General features: G+C 45.7%; 1 protein-coding gene and 1 pseudogene across 2 annotated transcripts; both read right to left on the bottom strand.

The window, feature by feature from the left end:
- Nucleotides 1–4,534: 4,534 nt before the first annotated feature.
- On the bottom strand, nt 4,535–7,484 carry LOC147956693 (uncharacterized). Its single transcript, XM_087531419.1, has 3 exons — nt 6,215–7,484; nt 4,944–5,122; nt 4,535–4,900 (listed from the first exon to the last, which is right to left on the bottom strand). The coding sequence occupies exons 1-3, from the start codon at nt 7,482–7,484 to the stop codon at nt 4,535–4,537; spliced, it is 1,815 nt and encodes a 604-aa protein (XP_087387545.1).
- A 2,138-nt stretch (nt 7,485–9,622) lies between these two features.
- LOC125525308 (uncharacterized) lies at nt 9,623–16,276 on the bottom strand (annotated as a pseudogene). Its single transcript, XR_015612105.1, has 2 exons — nt 14,032–16,276; nt 9,623–10,049 (listed from the first exon to the last, which is right to left on the bottom strand). The product of XR_015612105.1 is annotated as an uncharacterized LOC125525308 (transcript).
- Between the last annotated feature and the right edge of the window lie 7,171 nt (nt 16,277–23,447).

The raw sequence follows: 23,447 nt of genomic DNA, 5'->3' as shown, positions 1-23,447 counted from the left end.
TTCATGCGTAAACAATAGTGAAATTTTAAACCAAGTCACACAAGATTCATACTTTCATTCATGGGCCATGGCTGATACGACTGTCGTGTAGCTACTATTCTGGAGTTTGCATGGGTCGACATGGCTGCTACCATCCTCCCTCATGAAATGCTATCCGTTGAGTACTGCTCTGCTTTGATAGTGAAGAGTAATATATAGCTGGTTGGGTGTCAAATGTCAAATCTGAATCTCATCTTGCATTTCTACTCATATCCACACACCTTTCATTCGCCCACCCCGCTTAGCTAGAACTCCCTCCAATCCATATTACTTATCGTTGACAACTTCACGACAAAAGAGTATAAGGCACACCTCCTCTCAAAGAAAACTTGCTTAGTACGAGAAAAGGCAAATTTTAACATGCTCTCTCTTACCCTCCTTTTTTACAAGTGAGGTAAGAAGGTAAGTGTTAATCAGACCATTAATTAATAAGATCAACGGCTTAGATCTATTATATACTCTTACCTCTCACGTGAAAAGAGGGGGTAAGAGGGAGCGTGTTAAAACTGCTCGAGAAGTAATATGGATCGGAGGGAGTAGTAACTAACTGCACTTCCTCTCAAAGAAAACTTACTCAGTACGCATTATTATTACAAGACATTGCTATAGAAAATAACATAATTACAATTTCAATCATGTTTTAGGCTTCTTATCAGAAAAAGCAGATTCTGTTCCAAAGCATTACCCAGGCCAAAGAGTACTAAAGAATTCTTCAACAAAGTCAGTTTGCACTAACGTAATGTTCCATCTTTATGTCTAGCAAAACTTCTTAAAATTTGTGCTTATGACGTATGTGTGCTCTACATTCGTAACTTGCAAGTTGCCCCCAAGCTCTATACTGGTGACTACAAATTTCTGAAGAAAAGGTTGGGGTGTCACACAGCCACATGATTTTCGGAGGGGACACTTGTGGTCAGGTCAGGTTTCACCAAAAAGTATACATGCAAGGACCATTTTCTCCCTTGATCTTGCATACAGGCCTGCACATGAATTGAATCATAACATACTTTAAGTTTCAGAGAACTAATTAATTATCAGATGCTTTCCTACAACAATCAGAAAACTGCAAATGTTGGGCTTCGGTTTGAAATAACCGAACAATTCACATGGCTGCATTTCATCCCTTTGTCATCAGAAGATTGAAGAGGAGCAGAGATAGTTTTACCAATCAGCAACGCCCACGCACACTGACACTAATTAAGAAACCAACTAATGTACTACTACCACTCGAACCAAGCCAAAGCGGAAGAAAAGCCTCCCTGGGTATAGTGCATAATGCATATCCAGCTCAGTGCTACTCCCAATCTGAGTACAGGGATTTGTCCATGTCCTTTTCCATGGCATTGGCCTCTGATACAACACCGTGCCGTTCATACCTCCCAACAGAAAATGGACTTGAGCATGACTGTAAAACTGTGACGTTCATTTTTATACTTACTATCCCTCTTCATCCTTGGAACATTTGACAAGAGCAGAGCAGGGAGCGCTTATGCACCAGTTTACTTGTCGTTTTACATGCAGTCTAGCAAAATAAACACCACCTAAAACCCATCACTGAATGAAAGGCCTTCTGGCATTTTATTCTAGTTAGGGGAGTGTTACATCAAAGAGTACATGCGGTAAAAGAAAGGAGGGCATCTCATCTAACCACTCTTCACAAATCTTAGAATAACAGCGCCTAGCTAAATAACGTGCAACTTTATTTGCATCTCCGAGGACAGTGTCTAAAGGATATCTCTAGTGTTAGAGTAATCCAAGCATATGTGTTACAGTTTGGTAAGTACTAGTACGTAGAGTCATGTTAGGTTTAGCAAAAGGTGATCAAGCTTGCCTGTGATTAGTAGAGTCCGGTTAGGTGTCTACGTTGGCTTGTGCTAGTCATGTTAGGAAGGTTGAGTCCGTGTCAGTTCCATGTAGTAGTCCGGCTTGCTGTCTATGTACGAGTACTAGTTGGAGTCGGCTTTGTAAGCCATCATTTCTGACCCTACGTCTATATATACATAGGAAGGACTAGCTATTGTAATACCCGCGAGAAAAGAAGAAAATAAATAAAGAGGAAAAATAAAGAGGAAATAAGGGCACGACAAGGGCCCTTGGCTATTAAATTTGTGTGTGTGTGTGTGTGTGTGTTCATCATATTTGATGTGATCGATCCTGTGGGTGAATTTTCAACAATAGTCAACAATTGGTATCAAAGCCTTGCGTTCCCGTGGGCGAATTTCCAACATCCGGGATGCCATGAGCAAGATGAAATCAATCTGTGAGCATAGCTGAATATGGGCTCAAGATTTCAGTCTCCCCGCTGCATGCCTGCACTAGTTCAATAGTCTATCATTGATTTGCTCCAACGTCCAAGGACTAGGCCTACAATTACCACAGATCCGATTCTCCTGCTGCCGCCTATTCACATTCAGCCACGACCACAGGCAGCAACGAGCACACCTCGTCGAGACTTAGAACGCCGGTCACTTGATGCTCAGACATCCACTGCTGCTAATTAACGACGTACACGACCCATGCTAAAACATATAAAGACTCTAAAATATGTGCAAGTCAAGATTGTAGGATTGAATAATTGGGAATATGCAGCGCATTGTATTGATCCATAGGGCAATTACATATATGCACAAGAATACTTGACCTCCAAGACTCTATCTCTATGTACAAGGAAAGATATCAAGAGGAGGCAAGTATGGAAGTAAACATCCTACGTGATCGCATGTGATACAATGCCTATATTCCTACACCCTCCCGCAGTTGAAGCGTCGTCAGAGTGAATTCCAAGACTCTTGCGAAAAGCTTCGAATGAAGTAGTCGGAAGACCTTGGTCATGATGTCGGCCAGTTGATGATCAGTCGGGACATGAACAACACGAAACTGTCCCAAGGCCACCTTCTCACGGACAAAATGAATATCCAACTCGATGTGCTTGGTGCGGCGATGATGAACAGGGTTAGCTGAGAGATAAACAGCAGAGATGTTATCACAAAATACCACCGTGGCCTTCTCAATGACGCAATGGAGTTCTCCAAGGAGTTGACGTAGCCAACAACATTCAGCAACAACATTGGCGACAGCTCGATATTCGGCCTCGGCACTGGAACGAGAAACAGTGGGTTGTCGCTTGGACGACCATGACACAAGGGAATCACCAAGATAGACGCAAAATCCGGAGGTGGAGCGGCGTGTATCAGGACAACCAGCCCAGTCAGCGTCAGAGTAAGCAGCAATGTCGATGGTGGAACTGCTAGTAAGCTGAAGCCCGTGAGAAGTGGTGCCACGGATGTAGCGAAGTAGTCGCTTAACCATCCCCCAATGAGTATCTCGTGGAGCATGCATGTGTAAGCAAACCTGCTGAACCGCATAGGCAATGTCCGGGCGAGTCAATGTAAGATACTGAAGGGCACCAGCAATGCTGCGGTAGAAGGTGGCATCAGACACGGGAGCACCGGAGGTGGCTGAGACCTTGGATTTCGTGTCAACAGGCGTCGAAGAAGGCTTGCAATTAGACATGGAAGCTCGATCAAGAAGCTCCTCGGCATACCGTTCTTGCGAGAGAAAGAAACCCGAAGCTGTGCGCTGGACGGCTACACCGAGAAAAAAATGGAGCGGTCCAAGATCCTTCATCTTGAACTCAGCACTGAGAGCAGTGATGATCGACTGAAGGAACATCGGTGAGGAAGCCGTGAGCACAATGTCATCAACATATAGGAGCAAGTAAGCCATGTCTGAACCGCGACGAAGGACAAATAGGGAAGTGTCGGAGAGTGTCGCGGAGAAACCAAGCCGGCGAAGAAAATCTCCAATGCGGGTATACCAGGCACGGGGAGCCTGATTAAGTCCATAGAGAGACTTAGACAATAAGCACACATGCTCCGGGTGATTCGTGTCGACAAAACCTGTAGGCTGAGCACAATAAACTCGTTCCTGTAGCTCACCGTGAAGAAAAGCATTGGAGACATCTAACTGATGGACTGGCCAATGACGAGAGGCGGCAAGATGGAGTACAGTGCGGACGGTAGCAGGCTTCACCATAGGGCTGAATGTCTCTCCAAAGTCAACACCGGCGCGCTGAGTGAATCCACGGACAACCCAACGGGTCTTGTAGCGATCAAGAGAACCATCGGGTTTGAGCTTGTGACGGAAAACTCACTTGCCGGTGACGATGTTGGTACCACGAGGGCGAGGTACAAGGGTCCAAGTGCGGTTGGCCTGTAGAGCATCGAATTCCTCCTTCATCGCGGCACCCCAGGAAGGATCTTGAGGAGCTGCGCGAGCCGACACAGGCAGCGGTGACAATGCAACAGAGGCCACATGGGCCTGCTCATAGTCATCGTAGCGTCGCGAGGGCTGAACGATGCCCTGTCGAGCACGAGTGGCCATGGTGTGCACAGACACGGCAGAGGGTCGCAACCACGGAGCACCATGAGTAACACATGGTGCGGGCGCCGATGAGGATGTCGAGGCGCTGAGGTCGTCGTTAGAGGCGGTCGCATCAACAATCGGCGCCGCCGTGACAGCTGAAGTAGGCGAAGAAACGCCGGTCGTGGCAGACGAAACACCAGGCGAAACAGCTGCCGTGGCAGCCGAATTGGCTGCAGGGGCTACCGAACCAGCGGCTGTGGCAGCCAAACGTGGCGATGCTGGCGAGGGAGCCATGGACATGGCAGCGGATGGTGACGACGTTGGGGGCGCCCGAGGAGGTGAAGTAGAGGGCGCCCGAGGAGTCGATGAAGACGGCGCCCGAGGAGGTGAAGTAGAGGGCGCCGGAGAAGTCGCCGAAGACGGCGCCCAAGGCGGTGACGACGCCCGAGGTGGTGACGGGGCGACCATATATGGCGGCCGGCCAGTGAGACTCGGCCTAGAGTGGCCGGGGCTGGCCGAGGTCCAGGGGGCCCGGCGGCCATGGACGGGAGCGCCATGCTCTCAATCGGAAGGAGCGCCTGGTCGGCCGGCGATGTAGACGATTCCTCCTGTTCCCTGAAAGGAAAAACACGCTCGTCGAAGATGACATGGCGTGATGTTAGTATGCGACGGGAGGCGGGATCATAACATCGATAGCCGCGATGGTCAGGAGGGTAGCCTAAGAAAGCACAAGCAACAGATCGAGGTGCAAGCTTATGTTGAGCGGTGGCAGAGGTGTTAGGATAACACAGACAACCAAAAACACGAAGGTGTTGATACTCAGGAGGAAAACCAAAGAGAAGCTCATGCGGTGTTTGATGGTGGCGAGGACGACAAGGGCGAAGATTGAGTAGGTACGTGGTAGTGTTAAGAGCTTCAGCCCAAAATCGAGGAGGAAGATGAGCATGAAATAACATAGTACGGACACTATCATTCAAAGTCCGAAGAATGCGTTCGGCGCGGCCATTTTGTTGAGAGGTATATGGACAAGAAAGCCGAAAGTGAATGCCGTGAGAAGCAAAGAAATCACGAGACGCATTATTATCAAATTCCTTGCCATTATCCGTTTGAAAACTCAGAATATTGCACTGAAACTGCGTAGCAACAAACGCATGAAAATGAGAGAGAAGCGAAAAAACTTCAGATTTGCGACGTAATGGAAAAGTCCAAGTATAGTGAGAAAAATCATCAAGAATGACAAGATAATAGAGAAAACCGGAGACACTTTTTATTGGAGATGTCCATACATCGCAATGCATAAGAGCAAAAGGGAAACTAGCCTGAGAATCTGACTGTTTGAAAGGTAACCTAACGTGCTTGCCCAACCTACAAGCATGACATGTTGTAGACATAGCTTTATGACAGGAAAACTCAAAAGACGATAATGTTTTGGAGAGAGCAGCGTGTCCCGGATGTCCAAGCCGTTGGTGCCAAAGATCGGAGGTCTCAGCAAGGAGAGCTTGAGGCCCGGATGCAAGTGGATAAAGTTCATCGGGGCTGTCACATCGCAGAATCACTCGTCGTGTGTGAAGGTCCTTGACAGAAAAACCAAACATGTCAAACTCAACAGTAATGGGATTTTCACGAGTAAGGCGACGAACGGAAATCAAATTTTTAATGATATTAGGAGTAATGACAACATTACGAAGATGAATAGGAAAAGAAGATGTGGGAAAGGAAACGTCACCGGTGTGGGTGATCGGGAGAGAATCCCCATTACCGATGATGACACGGGTGGAAGTAGAATATGGTTGAGAGTGAGAAAGGATACCGGGATGGTTCGCCATATGCGAGGTAGCACCGGTGTCAAGGAACCAGTCAGCCCCGCTGCCGCCACCATTGATGGAGAGGTTGTTGAGGGCGGCGTGTAGTTGCGTTTGGTCCCAAGCCGAAGGTTGATGAAGAGGCGGGACCGGCGCATAGCCAGGGTAAACGGGACCAGAGGGGTAGCAGTGCGGGGCCACCTGCCCTAGCTGGGCCGCATACGCATGCGGCGAAGAGGCGCCGGGTCGAGGCCCGAGCAGGCCGGCACCGGGCGCACGCCAGTTCGGGGGCCAGGCTGCGAACATCCCCGACAGGGGGTAGCCCCCGAGAGGCCATGCTGGGGTGTTGCGTCCGTCCGGAAGAGGAGTCGTCGTGCCGCTAGGGCCGGCAGGAGGAGCGGCCTGCTTCTTCTTCTTGCCGCGGTTGCGGCCGCCGTTGGGAGAGGGCGCAGTAGGGGCACCGTGGGCGACTGGACGTGGTGGAGTCGGAGCAGCAGTGGCCGGGCGGGACTGACCGGCGATGAGAGCCGTCAGCCGGGCGTGGTGACCGCCACGGGAGAGGCGGCGCTCCTCCTGAAGAAGAACACCACGGGCCCGCGCGAAGGTGAGGCCGGTGGGGTTGACGGTGAGCGCCGCAATGCAATGGCCGAAGTCGTCGTTCAGCCCGTTGATAAGAGCCAGCAGCATGTCTTGGTCAGAGACCGGCAAGACGACGTCCCGAAGAGTGTCAGAGAGACACTTGAGACGGCTGCAGAAGGCTGTGACGGAGAGGTCACCCTGAACGATGTTGTGAAACTCCCGCTTGGCGAAGATGGCGCGCTGTAGATGGTTGTCGAGGAAGAGCTCAGAGATGACCGTCCATGCGTTGGCGGCGGTGTCGGAGGGCCTGATGATGATGTGCAGGATGTCAGGAGAGACGGTGGTGTAGAGCCACGAGATGATGCACTGATCGATCTGGGTCCACTCAACATCAGCGAACATCATTAGAGCATTGGTCGACCCATCAACATGATCGACGAGACCGAGCTTGCGGAAGGTGAGGTGGAAAAAAGTTTGCCAGATCGAGAAGTTGGACTCATCGAAGCTAAGGGTGACGGGAACATGGCTGCGGATGTTGATGAGTTGCACGGCGGTGGTGCTAGGGGCGGCTGGGTGAGTGGAGTCAGCGAAGGGGTTGGAGCTGGGGGTGGAGCCGGATGGGGTGGAGTGGCTGGAGGAGGGGGTGGAGGCGAAGGAGTTGGAGCCGGGGTTGGAGAAGAAGTCACCGAAGGGATCCATGGCTACGGCGGCTGATGAGGACAGCAGCAGCTGGGGCGTCAGGTGGGGGTGTGGTTCAGGCGTGAGCAGCGGAAAGAGGTCACGGGAAAGAGAAAACTGATACCATGTAGGATTGAATAATTTGGAATATGCAGCGCATTGTATTGATCCATAGGGCAATTACATATATACACAAGAATACTTGACCTCCAAGACTCTATCTCTATGTACAAGGAAAGATATCAAGAGGAGGCAAGTATGGAAGTAAACATCCTACGTGATCGCATGTGATACAATGCCTATATTCCTACAAAGATAAATGCTAACACTCTCTTCTCATGTTTGCTATGTATCAACACCTTGTACCCTAGCATCTGTAAAAAAAACACCTTGTACCCTAGCTGGTTGGTGGCTTCTTTAATTTGAAGTCGGGTTGTTATGCCTTTTCTCTTAAGAAATACTACTCCCTCTGCAACCGCTTGTAATAAGCGGGTAGCTAGCTTAAAAAACAATCAACAACTAAAAAAACTTTCTTTGTAAACTAATATAAGATATTTTAGATCACTAAAAGTACGCTCTTATATTGGTTTACAACGGGAGTAAATAAAAAGATTTCAGCAAACAACGTGATTGGAAAGGAATTATTATGACGTGATCGAGCTCGTGGCTAGCCCATCTTCTAGCCTTTAACTTCCTTAATATTATTAATGTTTGAAAAAACGTCCTTATTATTAATCTGCCGGTAGATATAGCCTGGCATAAGGCAGGCAGGGGATCGGTGGAGAGCCATATACTTTATGATCAGGGCAGAAAAAGGTAACATGCACGGTTGCAACGCACGTACCATGCCGAGCTGTTCTTAGGAACCGCCATGTGGAGCAGACTGCTTTTTGCGAGGACTGTGGGGAGGAGGAAACCACACACCATGCCCTGTTTAGGTGCACTTGGGCGAGAATGTTCTGCGAACAAATCAAAAAGAGGACAGGGGTTAAACTTCCCAACTTGCATCCTGAGTCATGGCCACTAGACATAATTGAAGGAACTGCTATCGACCAATGCTCCGCCTGCATCATCTTGTGTGGGGCTTGGGTGGTATGGGCTGAGAGAAATGCTAGACATCATGGAGAACAAACTAGAATGATAGCAAAATCAGTATGATGGGCAGTTGACACTGCTGCTGATCTAGCTCAGCTAGGAACAGAACAACAGAAGCCTACTGTTAAGGTCCAAGAAAGATGGAAGCCACCTGATGAAAGTGTACTAAAAATTAATGTGGGTGCACATTTCCTGGAAGCTCACGGATATGGTGGTACATGCCTGGTTGTCCGAGACGTACGGGGTCATCTCGTGAGGGCACAGGCTTTGTGGTATTATTATGCATCTTCAGCCAGATTGATAGAGGCATATGCAATCTGAGATGCAGTCAAGCTGGCTGCAGATATGGGCTGGCGCAGGATCGTTGTTGAAAGTGATGCCTTGGAAGTTGTTAAGCTATGGAACTCTCAATAATTTGATAGAGCTGATATCATGGGACCTCTATAGGACGTGAAGGAGCTATGCGGGAACTTCACTAGTTTCAATATTTATTTTGTAAGGAGAGAAGCCAATATGGCTGCTCATCTATGTGCTAATCAGGTACGTAGGAGATGCCTCTGGATAAACTTCATCCCAGTTTTTCTTCACGATTGTATTACCTGCGAATGTATTACATTTGAGTAATCAATATAGCTCCTGCATTGCAAACAAAAAAAACCGCACGTACCATAGTATGGTGCAATCGAGAAAGACCGAGCGTGATACGCACAGTCACGGTGTTTTCAATATCAACAGACCCTCCAAAGCCAATCATCAGTAGGTAGCTATTTAAAGCGAGCAATCGATTTGGTTGTTAACCCTAACCGAAACCAACCTTTTGGCTACCGAATCCCATCAAAATTCCGAGGGTGGGCGAGAAACGCGGATACCGCGGTTACCGCAAAATTCCGAGGAAAAACCGCTCGAATTTTTGAAACATAATTTGAATTCAAAGTTTTTTGAGCTCACAATATATTAGTTCGGTGCTCAAGAAGTTCACAAAGTCGCTGTTGGTGCAGTGGCAAGTTATCCCCATCCTTCCTCAACATGTGTTAGGTCGTGGGTTCGATTTTTTTTTTTCGATCAGAGGGGCCACACGGCCCCCATTTTCATTACGAAAATGGAGTCACAGCATACGAATCAAGTTTCATACATACTTAACTTCTTTCGATGCCTAACATATGCATCATGAAAAAAAAACTACTCCTACATCTTGAGGCACTTCATCTACACCTACAGGATGCTACAACAACTTGAAGCTCATCAACAAAAAAGCTACATTTTTGCATCAGGTGAAATAACTCACTACAACCTGAGATACCAAACTTTGCACCTACAGGGTGCTATAGCAAAAGAACGAGAGAGATCATCGCAAATTCTACATCTATCACCACTTGATCAACAGAGCCTCCGTACAGCAGGCCCCCAGCCGTAAGCATGCTTGAAGACGTCCCTCGCTATCTGGGCCAACCTCTTGGTCACTTCCTTAAGAGTTTTTTACACTCCTCTTTTCTGTAGCACACCCCACGAATCCAACACAGAACATAAGGAGAAGATAATATCAGTAGGATCTTTAGGTAAAGAACTTTGAAAGCAAGATTTATTTCTTGTTTTCCAGATCAACCATAATAAAGCAGCCGTACCAATAGCTATAACCACTCTATCTTTCCCAGTATACTTAGGAAGCCAATTCTGGCAAAAGTCAAAGAATGACAGGGGTGTTTGGGGATTTCCCAAAGCACTCCCAACTACATTCCAAAGAAACCGAGCAAAAGAGCAAGTGAAAAACAGATGGTCAATACATTCATTGGCATCACAAAATTCACATTTGTTGGTGCCTTTCCAGCCTTTTTTACACAAATTGTCCTTGGTCAGGATCCTCCCTTCGATAACTAACCAAATAAAAGCCTTAATTTTCAAAGGTACCTTCAGTTTCCACAGAAGCTTAAAAGGGAACACTACTCTCCTAGCAATAATATATTGATAAAGAGATTTAACAGAGAATTGGCCAGAGCTGGTCAAAAGCCATTTGACTTTGTCAGGTTCCTCACTCAGAACAACCTGACTGCACATATCTAGAAGTTTATTCCACATATCCAATGTCTCCCCATATAAACATCGCCTAAATCTAATGCAGTTAAAATCTTGTTCAAATGCTTTAGCAACCGTGATGTTTTGATGGAAAGTAAGTTTGTACAAGCGAGGAAAAAGTTGACAGAGAGGCTTGTTGTGGATCCAAGCATCTTCCCAAAATCTAGTTTTACACCCATCTCCAACAATTCTCTGACAACATTTGTAAAAGATATCTTTAACACTCATGATACCATTCCAGAAATGAGAGTTGGCAGAAGATGACTCACATTGAGACAAAGTTTTCCTCTTCAAATACTTTGCTCTAATCATCTCCTGCCAATCCCCATCTTCATTCTCAAGTTTCCAGAGCCATTTACACAAAAGACTAATATTCTTGATATCCAGATTAGTAACACCCAACCCCCCTTGGTCTCTAGGTTGACAGACATCAAGCCAGTTAACTAAATGAAACTTCCTAACCCCCTCTTTCTCTTGCCAAAGCACCCGAGCTCGAAAGAAGTCGATTCTTTTGCCTACTCCCTTTGGTAGACGGAAAAAGTTAAGTAAATGACTAATGACGTTACTCAAGCAAGTTTCAGTACGGATAAGCCTACCACCCATAGATAAAAGAGCCCCCTGCCACGATGCAGCTCCTTTCTCTACTTTTTCTTCCGCTGGTTTCCAGTCAGCATTACAAAGCTTTTTATAATGCAGGGGAAGACCTAAATACTTAAAAGGGAAGCCCCCAATAGCACAAGTAAAAATGCCGGCGTAGTCAGCTTGTTTCTCCAAAGCTTCACCGAAACAGAAAATTTCACTTTTTAAAAAATTAATCTTTAGACCGGTCAAATGCTCAAAAACACATAGAATTATCTTGAGGTTCCTAGCCCCCTCAAGGTCATCTTCAAAACAGAAAATAGTATCATCCGCATATTGCAAAATATTTAGACCTCCTGAATACAACCTAGGCAACACTCCCTTGATAAATCCTTGTTTTTGCGCCCTTTGCACCAGGGTAGCAAGAACATCAGCCGCCAAATTGAAAAGCAAGGGGTAAAACGGATCCCCTTGCCTCAAACCCTTCCTGGTAACAAAATACGGGCCAATAACATCATTAATAGTGATGGCAACCTTTCCATTACTAACGACATCTTTTGTCCACTGGACAAAACGTTCAGGGAAGCCTTTCATTTTTAGGACATCAAGCATGAAACTCCAGTTAATTTTATCGTTAGCTTTTTCAAAATCAACCTTAAAAAGCACAACAGAACATTTATTTCTATGTAAAGAGTGGATAGTTTCATGAAGCATAAGCACATTGTCCAGGATGTAGCGACCCTTTATAAATGCAGATTGCGCTTTAGAAATTGTTTAATCAGCAGTTTTCATGGCTCTATTGTTAAGAACTTTTGTAAAAAATTTAAAAGGTACATTCAGCATGCAAATGGGACGGTACATTTGAATCCTATCAGCCCCCTGCCCCTTAGCAAGCAAAGTGACTACACCATAGTTAAGCCTTGAAATGTTAATCTTGCCCTCATAAAAGTCATGAAAAAGCCTAAGGAGATCGTTACAAATGAGATTCCAGAAAAATTGAAAGAACTCGGCAGGAAAGCCGTCCGATCCAGCCGCTCTGTTGCGCTTCATAGAAAATAACGCATTTTTAACTTCATCCATAGTAAATTTGCAACTGAGCTCAACCTTATCCTCTTCTGACAAAACATCATCAAGAGGGATACACAGAGATATAGGGGGTAAATCTACATGACCAAATAAGTCCTTATAGAAATTAGTTGCATATTTGAGCAAGTTGTCATCCCCCTGGATGATCCCTTCATCCTGGATAAGTCGAAAGATTTTACTCTTGCGCTTCCGCCCACTAGCCTTAATCATAAAATACTTAGTGTTGCTATCCCCTTCTTTGATATCCATCTCCTTCGAGCGTTGATACCATTTTATCTCTTCCTCTCTAAGAATTTTATTCAAATCATTCTGCAAACTATTTCTTTGCACATAGTCAGCTGCTGATACACCAGCAAGCTCACACTTCTTATCAAGTACATCTAAAGCGTTAATAATAAAACTCTTCTTTCTCCTGTAACTACCCGCAACATTAAGGTTCCAACCCTTGAGCCCGCTTCTTAATTTTCTCATAACAGCCTGCCACCACTCCATGCTGTTTTTGTTAGGAGCGATAGAGTTCCAAATTCTAGAAACAACGGCCGGCAACTCATCTCTGACAAGCCAGCAAAGCTCAAATTTAAAAGGCCTAATAACTACAGCATTTACAACTCCAGTATGTACCAAAAGAGCAGCATGATCAGAGACACCTCTAACGAGTATCCTGACCGTAACTAAAGGAAAATGTTGTTCCCAAGATGGGCTAACAAGAATCCTATCTAGTTTTACATACAAGGGGTCGTCCTGGTTATTAGACCAAGTAAAGCTCCTCCCTGAGAGCTCTAACTCTTTTAACCCCCAGTGTTCAATGATGGAATTAAAGTAAAAAGTCCAAATAGGGAGTTTTTTAGCTTTACTTCTCTCATTGATCCTCCTAATGATATTGAAATCACCACCAATAACAAGGGACAATTTATTATGACCTAACATATGGACAAAATCGATCAGGAAGTCCTTCTTGTCTTTGGTATGAGCAGCCCCGTACACATTGATCAAAGTCCACTTGAAACCCGATCTCTTATCCATAACGATCATACTGGTAAAAAACCTACTAGCAGTGCACGTGTCGACCTCAAACAGGTCCTCCCTGACACCCATGAGGAGCCCACCCGAGGCTCCTACAGAGGGTTGCCAAAGCCAAACGAAAGTAAATCTGCCACCGATACTAGCTAACCAAGGATCTGAAAAATCAGTTTTCTTAGTCTCCTGAATACAAATGAACTCCAAAGCATGCTCAAAAATGATTCTTTAAGAAATCTTCTTTTTTCAGGTTCACCTAAACCCCTAGCATTCCAAAAAACACCAGCCATAGAAACAGATTATCTTTTTGTTGCACCACACTTGACCTTTGGCTTGACGCTGACCCCTCCAGTGCAAGTCTGCTTTAGTTTGGATTTATATAACGATGATAAAAGAATTAATTCGTCTCTAAGTTCTTCATCGTCCTCAGATTCACATTCTGAGTCAGATACAAGGTTCCTAATGGTATCAGGGTCAAAACTTCCCAGTTTTGACTCTTCATCACTATCTTCCACATTATTCTTCTTTCTCATATTTGCTAGAAATAAATCACTCCTAGTTTTTTCTAAGCTCTTGATCATCGAAATAGTGCTATCTATTCCCTCAGGAGTTTTGCCTAAGCTAACACCAATGCATTGCGTAATGTGCGAAATAAAAATAGGTACTGTATTTAAAACAGTAGGTATATTGGGAGCAGTATTTAAATCTGTAGGAGCCATACCTGGGGTCTCCAGATTCTTCCTCCTTGCCATATCAGTAGCTTTATCCATAGTCTGCACCTCCTCTTTGTGTTTGTTCCTGTCACTTCTTCTCCTCGCCGCCTCATCTAGAGCTGCCTTTTCTTTAGCCTTTTGGACCCTAGCTTCAGCTTCCCTCAACTTCTGTTGCTTGGTAATATCAGCTGCCCCAAGATCTTGCAAAGGACTCAACACCACCCCTTGTACCTTGTTAGAGAAGGAGGTCTGTTTCGTCGCAACAGCTCTTCCAGGAGGTGAAATAGCAATGCTGTTTTAACCACGGTAGGTGTTAGGTTCTCCTTGTCATGCCTTAGGTTGCAGTTTTCCTCAGCCAACAACTCCTCTTCCGCTTCAGCCTCCATCTCTTTAATTCTCTGAGTGCTAATCCCGAGCCTTCTAGCAAAATCTTCAGGATCCTGAGTGCAATCATACTCATCATCTTGCTGGCTACCTTCCCTTTCTATAAAGTTCTCCATCATGTCAGCGTCCTTAGCAAAGTCTGCATTAATCTGCTCTACACTAGATCCCACCTTGTCAGTCAGATGCTTCTTGTCTAGCAGTTTTTGTCTCACTTCCCTTTCAGCTAGCAAGCTCTTATCTAACTCGTATTGACTGGATATAACCTCATCAAGATTCTCAGCTGTCACATTACCTCCGATACCAACAGCACCACTATCATTCCTTGGAGATTTACTGCATATCAGCTCATCCTTTTCATTTCTGTCCCTAGGTCTCTTATCAGTAGTTTGTTGTGTAGGAGCCGAAGGCCTGGGGTAACTAACCAAAACACCCCCCCTCCAATGGGCCTCCCTCCTCCACAATATCCTCTAGCTCAAAGAAAATGTTATATACCAAGCCACTTTCATTCAGGGGAGCACTAGCTGGAATTTTCCTGGGATCCATAACTCCGATTTTTGCTCTCACCACCCCACACAGTCTATACAGCTCCATGTCCAGTTCGAGAACATTCCCTATCAAAGAACCAGCCTCACAGAAGCCTTGGTAGTGTTCAAGTGGTTCAGGCACTCCATCAATTCTAACCCAGCAGACATAGAGCTTGTAAGATGCAATTGAGGAATTCGTCCACCTGTCAACTTTGATTGTTGCTTTAGTACCAATCAGTCCAAAGTAGTGGTATCCCTTCATTTCATCGATTTTTTGCATTGATGTAAATTTCACCAGGAAGTTGTCCTTAAGATATGGCTTTGCTTGCCATTCCCATCCCCACTGGAACATCATGCTGAGAGAATTGACTAGTTGCAAGGCAGTAAGTGATTCACCTTTTACAGAGACAATAGCAATAGCCTGCTTAGCTTTATCTTGGTCAGGTTTTTTCCCAGACCTAGCAGAGAACATTTGCAGTCCATCAGCAGCGCTACCAATCAGACTCGCCACAGGTTTGGGCTGATACAGGAGGGCACATTTCTTGGACAGATGAGCATCCTTTTTCGCGCAATTAACACACCAGAGAGAAGTAGTGCATCCTTTAACAGCATGGCCAGCGATTTCGCATCTGTAGCATACCATTTGGGCCTTTTGTTCTGTAGCAGCAGCAGCATCACTAGCACCAGGCTTGCTTGAATTACCAACACCAGCAATTTGAGATTTACTAGGACCAGCAAAGAATTGACCCTGACTTTGAATGTAGTCCACACTAGCATTTCCAGTCTGTTGATAACAACCAGCAAAACTACCACCCTGCTCCCCAAATTGATCATAGCCATAGTTCAGATTGGTAGGCATTTGGGGATTACCTGCAGCCCGCATTGGAGGCAGAGCATAGTACTGCTGCCCGGCAACGTATCCTCCTTGCATGCCCTGGCCTGAACCGCCCGCACCAAAACTTGCCTGACCAGCTAGGTAGCCGCCCTGACCTGACTGCCCGGCCATGAGCCCTCCATTGGCGGCACCGAATCCCCCGCCCTGGTAAGGTGCAGGCTGTGGAGGTCGCGCCTGTGGGCGCTGCGGTGGCGGGCCGCGCCATCCTCCGCCGCCGCCGCCACCAACGGCATCGCCGCGCCCGGTCCAAGCCCCGCGCCCCGCGCCTACGCTGCTCAGCCGCGGCCCCCTCCAGTCGCCTCGCCCAGCCATGGACTGCGACAAGTAGTCGTCGAAGGAGAAGTTGGAACTCCCCCCACCAACCACAGGCCACTCCACCGCCGCCGCCGCCGAGATTCGACCCGGCAGTTGACGCCACCCCCCACTGTATGAAACCCTATCGGGTGCTGGTTTGCCCCACAGCGGACGAAGTAGTTCCACCAGGCGAGGAGGCGTCTTCCATGAAACCGTCTTCGACGTCTCCCCAAATTAAGGACAGTATAACCGCACCTAATGCCTGCCCTCACAACGATTTGGGTTTTTGGTCGTCCGTTTTATTGATCTGGGAGTTTTTGGCCGTCAGATTTCGTGTTTAAGGCAGTCTGTTTCGCAATCTGTGTAAACTGGGCCAGCTGTCCTGTGGGCTGCTACTCCATCGGCCGAAACAGACTCCTCTGATGCATTAGGCCTTTGGCGAGCCGGCAGCCCATTGAAAGGAGGGAGGCCTACGAGCGACCGCGTCAGCTCCATTTACTCGCGAACCCAATGGCTAAAAAAATGCTCGCGAACCCTCATCGAGTCCCGATCAAGGCCGAGGGGAACGGGACCGCATCGATTCCACTCCGGAATCAAGCCTCTGAGAGGGGCAGCCGGTTCCATCCAGTGAAGACCGTCGGGGTGCGTCGGTTAACCTGAGGTCAGGGATGGGATCGAGTCATCCAGTCGATCGCAGCGACCGGAGGAGCGGGATCCAGGTCAAGCCGAGTCCATCCGGTCGATCCCAGCGACCGGAGGAGCGGGATCCGCGTCGAGCCTATCCAATCCAGCGCGTTGTAGAGGTGTGCTACGGAGTCAAGGTGCGGGGGAGGGAGATAATGGCAGACGCCTCGCGTACTGGTATAACATCACCTTCCTTTGTAGTTTATTTGAAAAAAATATAAGGAGTTCAGAGAAACAAACTTTGACCACAATATGCATAATAAATTAGCAGTGCAAGCATCTTAAATCTTCTTGTATTACACCTTGAGTAGATGGATGCTTTTGCTGCACTTCTGTAGTATAGGACTATAGGGTGACAAAAAAATAGTATCACTGCAAGTGCATCAGAAAGACAAACTTGAATTTTGCGAAGCACCATCTTCTTACAGGGATTTTGTGAAGCACTTGATTTAACTAATGCAACTACCTGGTGGCCGAGCTAACCATATCATCATTGTTGATTCCTGTTTGCGCTAAGGACGCCCAGCCGGAAGGAACAGATGAGCAAGAGTTGTGAACCTAGGGTTGTAGAAAAAACAAAGAATAAAGGATTGAAACCAGTCATATTGGGCGACAAAACATGATGTGTAATCGATAATCACACATGGCCGCCACATCAGGAGAAGCTCTTCGCATGGTGGATCCATATCAACCAGCTAACGCTTCAATTTCCTTCATGAGAAAGTCAAAGATTATGTTCCCAACCTTATTCTCGTGAACCCAAGAATAAACATAATCAACAATACATCGGATTCGTGGTACGCATCCCGATTCTTTCTAAGAAATTCCAAGGAAAACTGGGAGACCAGACCTTAAAATCATCGAAACCATGAAAGATTTGTGGTACATAATAACGTACCTGTACCGAGGCAGCGAAGGATGGAAACAGAGAGGAAACTATCCAATAATCCCCACCGGCGAGGGGCGCACATCATCCGCCGTGAAGAGTGATTACTTCCCATCGATCCCCTCATACAGCGACGAACTCCGCCACCTAGGGCTCACGAAAGGAGAGGGATCGGGAGAGGTGCACGATGACCAGGGGCGGCCCCTCTTCAGCGCCTCAACCCGGTCTGCGATGGCTCCTGCGACTTCAGGTACTTGATGCAGGCAATGCAATTGCCGAGATTGGGCTCCTCGCCGGACATGGCTACTGCGGTGGCGCGGACGCGCATTGCAAGGGCGGCGCCGCCGCAAAAGTATGTCTAGGGTCTCACCCCAAAGATCGCGAGAAAAAAGATGAAACGGAGGGGATGCGAATGGCGATGGAGATTGGAGAGGCGATGTGTCGATTTCCGTTTTCTTCCATGTCACGATGGAGAGGAGAGGTCGGGAGGGGAGCGAGCAATTTCTCCTTCTTTTTCTCTGCGGCGAGTGGCTGAGGTATCTTTTTCCGAGGGCACGAGGCTAAACGGGCTGCGTAGATGGCCCAGTTAACCAGAAACCTTCAATTTTTCTACCGGAGTAGCGGTTTAACGGACAGCCGGCCCAAGACGTTATAGCTTCGACTCAAACGAGGACTCGATGGTAGATGAAAATCAGAAAACATGATCGAACGGCCCAGGAGAATGGAGGCGTGAGAGGCCAGGAAAGAACCGGGCTGCAGCCGGCAAACTGATAGGTTGCCGTGAGCGGAGCCCCTCAAGGTCCAGGTCCTGCAAGGGGTGCTGTTCCTCGAGGAAGAATAGATTTCAAGCCTCTGCTTTCTCCTAGTTTGACTCTGTCATCCAATCCTGTGACCCTCTGGTGCTCATCCTCTCATCTCCCCTTCCACCAACACGAGACCGGATCAAGTAGGTGAATCAATAAAAAATCAGGGGATGCACGGAAGGGGAAGAGACACAGACCTACTTGTAGAGGATGGAACTCATATTGAAACCCAGGTGATGGGGACATCATCGGAGGAAGTAGGCACCCATTGCCACCACCATCACCGTGATCTCTTTTTTTGTGACTTCTGCTGCAACCATTGCACAGAAAATTGGCACGTCAATTCAGGCAAATACGCTTCACTTTCATCCCTACCAAGTACCAACAGCAGAGAAAGATATCAGGCGAAACTCACATCAGGAGGAGGCATGTTGATCCTGGGCACCCAGCGCTGGAGGACGGAGTTGATATCGGCGGATCTCGTGACCGGTGGAAGGAGAGGCGCGGCCTGGCCGCCGTGGCCGATGGAGGCTAGTTGGGTTCGGGCGCGTTTGGAATGACTCAGGAACCTTTGTATCCTGATGGCCACCCTAAGAGAATTGAGCAAGATTCTCAGAGAAATAATATTGATGCACCTAGTTCTTCTAAAAAGAAGAAAAAGAAAAATGATAGAACTATGCAAACTTCTAGTGAACCTAGTGTTGAACCATCTGATAATCCAAATGATATCTCTATGTCTGATGCTGAAACACAATCTGGCAATGAACATGAACCTAATGAAAATGTTAATGATGATGTTCATAATGATGCTCAACCTAGTAATGATAATGATGTAGAAATTGAACCTGCTGTTGATCTTGATAACCCACAATCAAAGAATCAACGTTATGATAAGAAAGACTTTGTTGCTAGGAAACATGGTAAAGAAAGAGAGCCTTGGGTTCAGAAACCCATGCCTTTTCCTCCCAAACCATCCAAGAAAAAGGATGATGAGGATTTTGAGCGCTTTGCTGAAATGATTAGACCTATCTTTTTGCGTATGTGATTGACTGATATGCTCAAAATGAATCCTTATGCTAAGTACATGAAACATATTGTTACAAATGAAAGAAAGATACCAGAAGCTGAAATTTCCACCATGCTTGCTAATTATACTTTTAAGGGTGGAATACCAAAGAAACTTGGAGATCCAGGAGTACCTACTATACCATACTCCATTAAAAGAAACTATGTTAAAACTGCTTTATGTGATCTTGGAGCCGGTGTTAGTGTTATGCCTCTCTCTTTATATTATAGACTTGACTTGAATAAGTTGACACCTACTGAAATATCTTTGCAAATGGCTGATAAATCAACTGCTATACCTGTCGGTATTTGTAAGGATGTGCCTGTTGTGGTTGCAAATGTTACTATTTTAATGGACTTTGTTATTCTTGATATTCCCGAGGATGATAGTATGTCTATTATTCTTGGAAGACATTTTCTTAATACTGCAGGGGCTGTTATTGATTGCAACAAAAGCAATGTCACTTTTCATGTTAATGGTAATGAGCATACAGTACACTTTCCGAGGAAACAACCTCAAGTTCATAGTATCAATTCTATCGGAAAAATTCCATCGATTATATTTGGGGGTTTTGAATTTCCTCTTCCTACTGTCAAGAAGAAATATGATATACTTATTATTGGGGATGTGCATACCCCCGTTGAGGTAACCTAGTGTTATTCAAAATTTCTCTGGTTTCATGTTAATCGGAATGAGTTTGTTAACAAGACTTGATCAACCTTGTTAGTGGATTCCTTTTGATAAGCATGAGATGGATGAAACTAGAAGCACAACCTTCTGTACCCTCTCTATACTTTTTGTTTTTTAGTTGAAATAAAGTAAAAATAGTATTTTTCTGTCTGTTTCCTGATTTATCCATGCAATATAAAAATGTCCCGAAAATAAAAGTCCTCAGAATGACATGCCAATTTAATATGATTTTTTCGGGAATATTTGAGGATTTATGGTGCAAAATTACCGCGGGGGAGCTGCCACCTGGTCACGAGGGTGGAGGGCGCGCCCTACCCCCCTAGGCGCGCCCCCTGCCTCGTGGGCCCACGGTGGCCCTCCTCCACTTATTCCTGCACCCATCCTCTTCTTCTTGCTCCCACAAACACGAAAAACCAACTCAAGCACGAGTTCCAGCCCTCTTTGCTGCCATTTTCGATCTCCTTGCTCAAAGCACCTCTCACAAAACTGCTTGGGGAGATTGTTCCTTGGTATGTGACTCCTCCATTGGTCCAATTAGTTTTTGTTCTAGTGCTTTATTCATTGCAATTTTTTGCTGCTTAGGTGACCCTGTTCTTGAGCTTGCATGTCAAATTTATATGGTCAAAAGTAGTTTTGATGCATGATATAGGCTCTAGGCACTTGTAGGAGTGGTTGCTATCAATATTATTGAGTTTGGTTTACTTTTATTTTGAAGTTACTAAAAAATTTCAGAATTTTTCAGAGGAAGAAAAAATGCTTAGGAAGATGTTCCAAGGTGGTTCTTCAAAGAAGCAAGGATCCAGGCTTGCAATGCGTGATGTTGACGAAGAGCCACCAAGGGATGCTCCAGTGCGTCCTTGTGAGTGGCCTTCTGGAAATTTTATGGATCGAGCGGGAATAAAAGAAGAATTCAACGCATATTTGCGTAATGCTGATCTTGTGAGCTTCGAGGAAGAGAAGTGCAGTCAGTATCATAACCTCACTAGTTCCTATGTGAGGAGGTTTGAATTTTCCACTTCACGTAATTCTCCAATTGTCCTGTTTGATCTTTATGATAAATCTTATACCATGGACTTAGAGGATTTTACAACTGCATGCAAACTTCCACAATGGGGTAGTATAAGGGATCCTCGCAAATCTGAATTTAGAGATTTTCTTGCTAATATAACTGTGGGAGAATCTAGAGATATTACACGAGCTACCATAGGGAGCATCCACTTTCCTGCTATACATTATTTTGCTCTCTTCATAGGTAGATGCATAAATGGTAAAGATGAGGCATGTCAGGTGTGTGTCCCTGACCTCATATTCTTAGGAGTGCTGTGTTAAGAGACAAATCATATAATTTGGGAGCCATTGTTGCACGTAGGTTGCATCTTAATAGACTTAATGGAGATTTATTTGGTGGAATTTATGCAACTCGCGTAGCTAATTTTCTTGGTATAGATGTACGCGAAGATGATATTGAATTACCTCCTGCCTATCTAGATTTTAATGCTATGGTTCGCCACCATTTTGTCAAGAGGAATGAATCACCTCTCCAGTACCGACTAATCTTTGACAGACGTCGTGCTGTCCATATTACTCTCCCTACTCCTGCTTTCTTTGATTATCAGGCAAGAGGAGGATATACTATTACTAGAGAGGAGGCAGATGAGTACGAGAGGAGGGCGGAGGCCGCTCGTCGCCACACTGCAGCTCAGGAGGCGATAGCCGCTGCATCATAGTACGACCCCAACAACTATTATTATGGATATCAGCCAGGCCAGCCGTGGCCATAGACCAACTTAGGACAGAAGCCTAAGCTTGGGGAGTACGTATTTCTCACCGACATTACATTTATGTTCACACACACACTCATTGCTAGATGTCGGGGTTCATACTTTTTCATTGTATCATCCATGCTAGTTTAGTTCCTTTTATGCTTTCTTCTTGTGTGTTTGATAAACCTTAAGAAAAACCAAAAAATAGTAGTAGTTTACTTTTCTTGCTATAGTAATAATTAAAAAGAAAACCCAAAAATATTTCCTGTTCTTCTTTTGCTTGTTGGGAGCTTTCCCGTGTAAATAGTTTTATTTCTTTCCTTTTCTTTGGTGGTCAGTAGGAGAAGACCATGATTAAATTGTTGAAGTGGCTCTTATATGCTTTATTGTTGATTTAACCAAGAGCCCATATTGCTTTGTCTTCTCCTGTTTATTGAACGCTCGCAGATTCCATCTTAGTCCAATGCACGTGCATTCTTATTATTATTCACATCGTTCGGTCGTGCAAGTGAAAGGCAATTATGATGATATATGATGGACTGACTGAGATGAGAAAAGCTGGTATGAACTCGACCTCTTTTGTTTTTGTAAATATGATGAGTTCATCATTCTTAATTCAGCTTGTTATGAATAAACATGTTTGCAATGACAATTAGAGATCATAGTTGTTTGTGCCATGCTTGATTAGCGATGAGTTATAATGGTTCACCTTGCATGCCAACATGCTATTGAGATGGTTCTGATGTGGTATGATGGGGTGGTATCCTCCTTTGAATGATTTAAGTGACTTGACTTGGCACATGTTCACGCATGTAGTTGAAACAAATCAACATAGCCTTCACGATATTTATGTTCATGGTGGATTATATCCTACTCATGCTTGCATCCAATGTTTATTAATTTTAATGCATATACATGGCTGTTGTCGCTCTCTAGTTGGTTGATTCCCAGTATTTTGCTAGCCTTCACCTGTACTAAGCGGGAATACTGCTTGTGCATCCAATCCCTTAAACCCCAAAGTTATTCCAGATGAGTCCACTATACCTTCCTATATGCGGTATCTACCTGCCGTTCCAAGTAAATTTGTATGTGCCAAACTCTAAACCTTCAAATAATAATCCTGTTTTGTATGCTCGAATAGCTCATGTATCAACTAGGGCTGTCTGTATCTTCCACGCTAGGCGGGTTATTCTCGAGAGGAGTGGACTCCGCTCCTCACTCACGAGAAAATGGCTGGTCACCGGGATGCCCAGTCCCATGCTTTATGCAAACTAAATCAAAATAATTGCAAAACAAAACTCCCCCTGGGACTGTTGTTAGTTGGAGGCACTCGTTGTTTTGAGCAAGCCATGGATTGATGTTTGTTGGTGGAGGGGGAGTATAAACTTTACCATTCTGTTTGGGAACCGCCTATAATGTGTGTAGCATGGAAGAT

The sequence above is a fragment of the Triticum urartu genome, chromosome 7A (genome assembly GCF_056163025.1).
Source record: "Triticum urartu cultivar PI428250 chromosome 7A, HENAU_Tu73, whole genome shotgun sequence".
In the NCBI taxonomy this organism is placed as follows: Eukaryota; Viridiplantae; Streptophyta; class Magnoliopsida; order Poales; family Poaceae; genus Triticum; species Triticum urartu.
The sequence above is the reverse complement of the archived record's forward strand: the minus strand, read 5'-3'. Positions and strand labels throughout refer to the sequence as shown.